The following is a 6,645-nucleotide window of genomic DNA, read 5'->3' as shown; positions in this document are numbered from 1 at the left end:
CCCCCGGCTCCTGGCCCAATGGTTCCCCCCTCAGGGCGGCATTCCTCACCCAGCTGGCAGCCTGCACGGTCAGTGTCCTGCAATGAAATCAAGCCCCCTCGCCTCCCCCACACCCCCGTTCCAGGAAATGCAGACACTGCGGGTGCTCTCGCTCCTGCCCCCTCCTCACCCGGCCGCCGTGGGGGCCTGGGCCAGCCTCTAACCTCCAAGTTCCTCAGCTGGGCAGCTGGCACCTGCTCTGGGTTCCCCGCGCCCTGAACTGTCACAGGCGCGGCCTCGTGTTTCCCTCCTGTGAACTGTGCGCCTGAGTTTCTGCAGCTGGACACACATCGGCCTGGGGTGCGGTCACCCCACTTTCTCAGCTCCATCCAGTCTCCACACAGTTCCCTGGACCCACCTCTCTCGGCTGGTGCGGAGAGAACCACCCATTCAACTCTCCTCCAGTAGATGGCGCTCCAACCACTTCCCTCCCAAAGGGAGAGGTCTGCTGGGGCGTGTCTAGCAGCTGCTCCTCAGAATTTGGGCTGCTTGGGGTTTGGCTGAAACTCTCAGGCACCCCACCTGTTCCTCGCCTGTGAGCCACATGCGCGCACCTGCTTTTTCCAGTCTCTGGTTTTGCTGGAAGGTCTTTCCACGTCAGCTATTTCTTCTATATTTTAAGTCGATGCAGAGCTCGGCATGCTTTAACTGTATCATAACTTACCAAGCAGGCGTTTATTTGTCAGCACTTAGGTAGTCTCTGGTTTTTCAAACACACCCCCAGGACTCCTTGTGGCGTCTCCATAATCCTAGCCTGTTACTGGTAGTGTCTCCGCAGACTGCTTGGGGGTCCAGCGCCAGCGTGCCCCGTCCGTCCGCGTAGGAACGTGCCTGGTGCCTGGGCAGGAGGGAGGTGGGTGGGGTCCAGCTGATGCTCCAGCCGCAGTAAGTTTGCTCCTGGACCTTCGTGTCTGTTCCCGGGGAGGACGAGGAGAGGAGGGGGAGGGCTCAGGAGAGGCACCAGGTCTCCTCCCCTGTTTGGTAAGTGGCAGAGCCAGGCCAGGCCCGCGTCCTAAGCCAGGACAGTTCCTAAGAAAAGTCACTGCTGACAAGCTGTGGCGAACTTAGCAGGAAAGACGCCCTGTGGATGCTCAGACCGCGGGAAACCCCTCTCCCAGAGGGCAAACCTCATTGGACATCACAGAATCCACACCCAGGAGGAACTGGACGGGTGGCGTGAGGTTTTTATCAAGAAGTCCCAACACAGGCTCCTTCTCTGACGTCCGTCGGCGGCGCGTCTTGAGGGGAGGCGAGCCCGCAGAGACTTGCTTATGTGTGAGAGTTTTGCCCAGTTTTCTTGCATGTGTTTCTTTTCCTTGGAAATTGCTTTGTTGTAGCTTCCCTGCCCAAACCCCCCATCACCTATTGGCCGCATGTCCTTCTCTCCACAGCCACCAAAACCCTTAACAGAGGCATCTCTGAGTTCATTGTGATGGCTGCAGACGCAGAGCCCCTGGAGATCATCCTGCACCTCCCGCTGCTGTGTGAAGACAAGAATGTGCCCTACGTGTTTGTGCGCTCCAAGCAGGCGCTGGGGCGGGCCTGCGGGGTCTCCAGGCCTGTCATCGCCTGTTCTGTCACCATCAAAGAAGGCTCCCAGCTGAAGCAGCAGATCCAGTCCATTCAGCAGTCCATTGAAAGGCTCTTAGTCTAAACCGGTGGCCTCTGCCACGCTCTCTCTTGCCTCCTCCCCGTCGGTTGTGTATCATATTGTCTGTGTTACCATGTAGGATTTCCAGCTACCTTCTATTGTTATAAAATATTGTAGTAGTAAATCTTAAAAAAAAGAAGAAGTCCCAACACAGCTGTGGACATGCTGCCGGTGGGAAACCCTCCAGCGAGAAGCCCAGTGTCACTGTGCACAGAGGTTCACCCCAAGGCGACAGGTACCACTTTAGAGAACTGGGGAAAGCCTGTGCTCTTTTTTTAAAAAATATATATTTTATTGATTTTTTACAGAAAGGAAGGGAGAGGGACAGAGAGCTAGAAACATCGATGAGAAAGAAACACCCAGCCGCCTCACCAATCAGCCGCCTCCTGCACACCCCCCACTGGGGATATGCCCGCAACCAAGGCACATGCCCCTGAATTGAACCTGGGACCCTCCAGTCCCTAGGCCAACACTCTATCCACTGAGCCAAACCAGCCAGGGCAAGCCTGTGCTCTTAAAACGAATGCCAGGATGGTGATGATGCTCTAGAGAGGCATATATCCTATAATAAAAGGCTAATATGCAAATTGTCCCCTCCACCAGGAGTTCAACCAGGGGGCGAGGCTGGCCAGCCAACTGCCCATGGCCCCTCCCCCTGGCTGTGCACAAATTCGTGCACCGGGCTTCTAGTTTATATAGAACATACTTAATTACAACATGCATCTATAGCTACATTAACTGTGACTATTGAGCTTTGATGTATGTGAATAAATTAAACCATTAAGCAACAGATCTAAGAGGTACCAGGACAATCCCATGGCTTTACAAGGGTTCTGTGCCTGTGGAACTAAAAAAAAAAGAATTTTATTTATTTACGAACTACATTGGTCATTGAACATAACGGTGACCTTGTAGACATATACACCATAATATCTAGAATGACATCTGTCAAGACTTTCCACACTAAATCCTATTTGTCTTTGGAACATTATACATTATAATGGGAACAACCTGAATTTACTATTAAACCAGATGGCCACACACCATATCACATACCCTTTGGGGTTTTTTGTTTGTTTGTTTACTGGCAAGTATTACAGAACCCCCTGGATCTGGAAACCAACACTTTCATGACATCTGACATTGCTCAATCAACTAGTTTGTAACTTTTGTTTGTATAAAATGTATAAGCTTAGGATTCCTTTCTCTGGCAAGCTGGTGGACTGCCTAACGTGAAAACTATTTGACTGGAGACCACTAGAAATAATCTACATATATAAAAGCCTAAGCAACCATTACAACGGAACAACCAAACGACTGGTCACTATGATGCACACTGACCACCAGGGGGAAGACGCTCAGCGCAGGAGCTGCCCTCAGCCCGCAGGCCCCAATCGCCGATGGGGCCTGCCAGACAACCTCCTGGCCCCTCCCCCTGGCCAGCAGGCCCCAATCACCTGGTAGGCCAACCTCCCAGGTCCCTCCCCCATCCCTCCCTCCCGGCTGGCTGGTCCTGATCACCTGATTGGGGCCGGGCCCTGGGCCAGGACAGGGAACCAGGGGTGGGTGGCGGCAGACGTGGGTGCCGATAGGGCCTGCTGGCCAACCTCCCGGTCCTTCCCTCTGGTCAGCAGGCCCCGATCGCCCGATTGGGGCCAGACCCGCTGGGCTGGAACAGGGAAATGGGGGTGGGTGGTGGCAGATGTGGCCCCTTTCCCAGGGGTCCAATGGCTAGTTCCCTCCTTGGGGCCGGCGGTCATCTTCCCTGGTCCCTCCCCCCATCTCTCCCCCGAGCTGGCAGGCCCCGATTGGCCCACTGCTTGCCTGCCAGTGACAGGTGGCCCCTCCCCATGGCCAGCAGGCCCCGATTGCCTGATTGGGGCCTGCCAGTCAACCTCCCAGTCCCTCCCCCTGGCCGGCAGTTCCCAATCACCCGATCGGGGTGGGTGGCGGTGGACGTGGATGGTGAGGGAAGGACACAGATTGGGGGGGGAGGTGGGGTACCGTGTGGTGGTGGTGCATGGGTGGTGAGGGAGGGAGGAGGTGGGGAGGCGGGGAGGGAGGGAACCTGATTGGCCCTGATCACCAGCCAGCCCTAGGGACCCCACCTGTGCACGATTTTGTGCACCAGGCCTCTAGTCTATATATATAAAAGCCTAAGTGAGCACTCCACCCTTCAACTGGTAGCTATGACATGCACTGACCACCAGGGGGAAGATGCTCAATGCACAGGCATGGAAACATGGAACAGACTGGTGAATCTCAGAGGGAAGGGGGGACGGGGAGGGTGGGAAGAGATTAACCAAGCATTTTATATGCATACTAGAGGCTCAGTGCACAGATTCATGGACCAGTGGGGTCCCTAGGCCTGGCCTGTGGGGATGGGGTCGAAACCAGCAGTCTGACATCCCCCGAGGGGTCCCGGATTGCAAGAGGGTGTGGGCCAGTCTGAGGGACCCCACTGGTGCACGAATTGGTGCACCAGGCCCCTAGTGAACAATAACAGATAACTTTCTTTCCCAGGCATAATCCAGCTGCAAGGAAATAAGTGAAGGTCCAGGTGCCAGCTAGGCAGAGGGAACTGAAAGCCACAATTAAGTTGTGAGTTGATGCTGCAGCTGCCTGTGGGGTTTTTTTTACCAAAAAAAGTGGGCATTAAAGACTAACGGAGGATGTAAAACACAGCCTTGGACACACAAGACAGAGAATTGGCACTGAAATAACTCAAATTCAGAAATTTCAAAAATCCATGCACATAAGGAGGGGGGGCAGACTAGAGGCAATCTGCCCATTTGCACAGGAAGCTTGCCTGTCTCCCCCTGGATTCTGGTGGGAAAGAGTTTATTAACCTGCTGATTTGTAAGCCTTGACCAGCAACTCACATGAGTGAGAATCTCCAATTTGCCTATTCATGTCCCAGTTGAAAAACTGAACAATTGAAACAAGTTTGTCCTGGCCTTTAAAAAACAATTTACAGAAGCAAACAAAATATTTTTGGAGGAAGACACATTCAGCCCATATTTGTCAGGATTCTTAAATACAAACCCAAAATGAGTTGGTAATGCAAAATTACAAACCATGAGAAACCAAGCCACCAGGAAAGTCAACAGACACTTTAACAAAATAAGAACTCCAAGTATTTTAGGTAATAGAAAAACCCAGAAATTTTATTAAAATGACTATCTTTAGAAAGAATTAAAAACAGCCCTAACTGGTTTGGCTCAGTGGATAGAGCACCGCCCGGACTGAAGGGTCCCGGGTTCCAGTCAAGGGCTCGATCGATGTTTCTAACTCTCTATTCCTCTCCCTCCCTCTCTGTAAAAAGTCAAGAAAAATATTTTTTAGCCCTAGCCAGTGTTGCCCAGTGGATAGAGCGTCAGCCTGCAGACTGAAGGTTCAATTTCAGCCAAGGGCACATGCCTGGGTTGTGGCCTCGATCCCTGGAGGGGTCATGTGGGAGGCAGCCAATCAATGATTCTCTCTCATCATTGATGTTTCTATCTCTTGATCCCTCTCCTTTCCTCTCTGAAATAAATTTAAATAAATAAATAAACAAGAAAAATAGATGTTTAAAAAATATATTTTTTTTAAAAAGAGAATTAAAAACTGAAAACCATATGAAAGCAAGGTACAAAGAAACATAATTGGCTTATTTGGGAATGAAACGCAGCATACAGAAGTGAAAAATATAGTCACTGAAATTTTAAAACTCAACCTTAAAATACTCGAGGAACGTGTCAAACGGTAGATCAGACTCAGCTGAAGAGAAAGCCAACAGGAAGACAGAGCTAAGCAACTCCGTAGAGAGAGATGGGAAATGGGAACCCGTGGGAGACACAGGCAAGGCAGAGAACATGGGAGAAAAGCAGATACTCAGAGAGATGATGGCTCAGACGGGACGTGAGACGGGGGTCAGGTGTGGGCAGCACAGGGTGCGCCTGCGGGATAAACACGAGGAAATTCACAGCTGAGGGTGGGTCTGTGCAGAGTGAGCTGAGTTACTCCCTAAACTTACTGCCTCGGATGCATGGTCTCGCCCCGCGGCCTGCAGGGCCTGAGACGCGAGTCCCCGCAGAGTCCCCGCAAAGGGCAGTGGCTGGACGGGTCCCAGCAGCCCTCGTGACCCAGTCTCCCTGCCGCGAGCGCCGCGTGCCCTGCGCCCCCTTAGGGGGGACCCCCATCAGCTTACCAAGACCAGGCTCGTTGGTTTTGAACTGAGCAGGCCCGCCCCAGCCCGGGAACCCCAAAGTGCTCCCGCAGGAGCCCTAGGAGAGGCTCGTGCCGCGTCCTACCTCTCTCGGGGGCGTTTGCCTGGACCTCCGCGTGGCCCCTCCCGCGCGCGGTGTACTCCTCCGGCCGGTGAGGGAGGAGCCCCGTTACCGTTTCTCCCGCGGCTCCCCGCCCCCCGCACCATGTGTGTTCATTAGCAACCGGCGCCGGGAAAGCCTTCCCCGCCAGCTGCCCGCCTTCCCACTGCAAAGCGCCAGCTCCCAACGAAGCTCCAGAGCCGCCCTGGGCCTCGGAGCACTGTTACCTCGAGGGTGACCCCCTCCCCAGGGCGCATTCCCCGCGGGTGTAACTTCAGGTGTGTTCCCGCCGCCAGCACGCGCCCAGCTGCCGGCTGTTGGGGGAACTGGCCTCGGTTTTCACGCGGTCCCGTTGCGTTAGGTAACGGCTAGGACACAGGATGGCAACCCTGCCCAGGTGCGGGGTACGGGGGGAGGCCAGGCAGTGCCCTTAGAGCAGTGGTTCTCACCCTTGGCGGCACATTAGAATCACCTGGGAATCTCAATGAGGCCCGGAAATCAGGATTTTAAAAAGATTCCCGGGTGATTCTAATGTGCCGCCAAGGTTGAGAGCCACTGCCTCAGAGGGACAGGTAGAAGGGGCTGCTGCGCTTGCGGGCGGCGCGGGGACTCCGAGTCCTAACCCGACGGGAGGGGCCGCCCTCTCTG

General features: G+C 54.0%; 1 protein-coding gene across 1 annotated transcript; it reads left to right on the top strand.

Annotated features, from left to right (window-relative positions):
* Window positions 1-1,321: 1,321 nt before the first annotated feature.
* On the top strand, window positions 1,322-1,818 carry LOC102244468 (NHP2-like protein 1; the record flags this gene model as incomplete). Its single annotated transcript, XM_005879458.2, has 1 exon — window positions 1,322-1,818. A coding segment is annotated over one exon (372 nt), but the record flags the coding sequence as incomplete, so codon positions are not given.
* Between the last annotated feature and the right edge of the window lie 4,827 nt (window positions 1,819-6,645).

The sequence above is a fragment of the Myotis brandtii genome, unplaced genomic scaffold (genome assembly GCF_000412655.1).
Source record: "Myotis brandtii unplaced genomic scaffold, ASM41265v1 scaffold6, whole genome shotgun sequence".
Lineage (NCBI taxonomy): Eukaryota > Metazoa > Chordata > Mammalia > Chiroptera > Vespertilionidae > Myotis > Myotis brandtii.
This window is presented reverse-complemented; position numbering and strand designations above follow the sequence as displayed.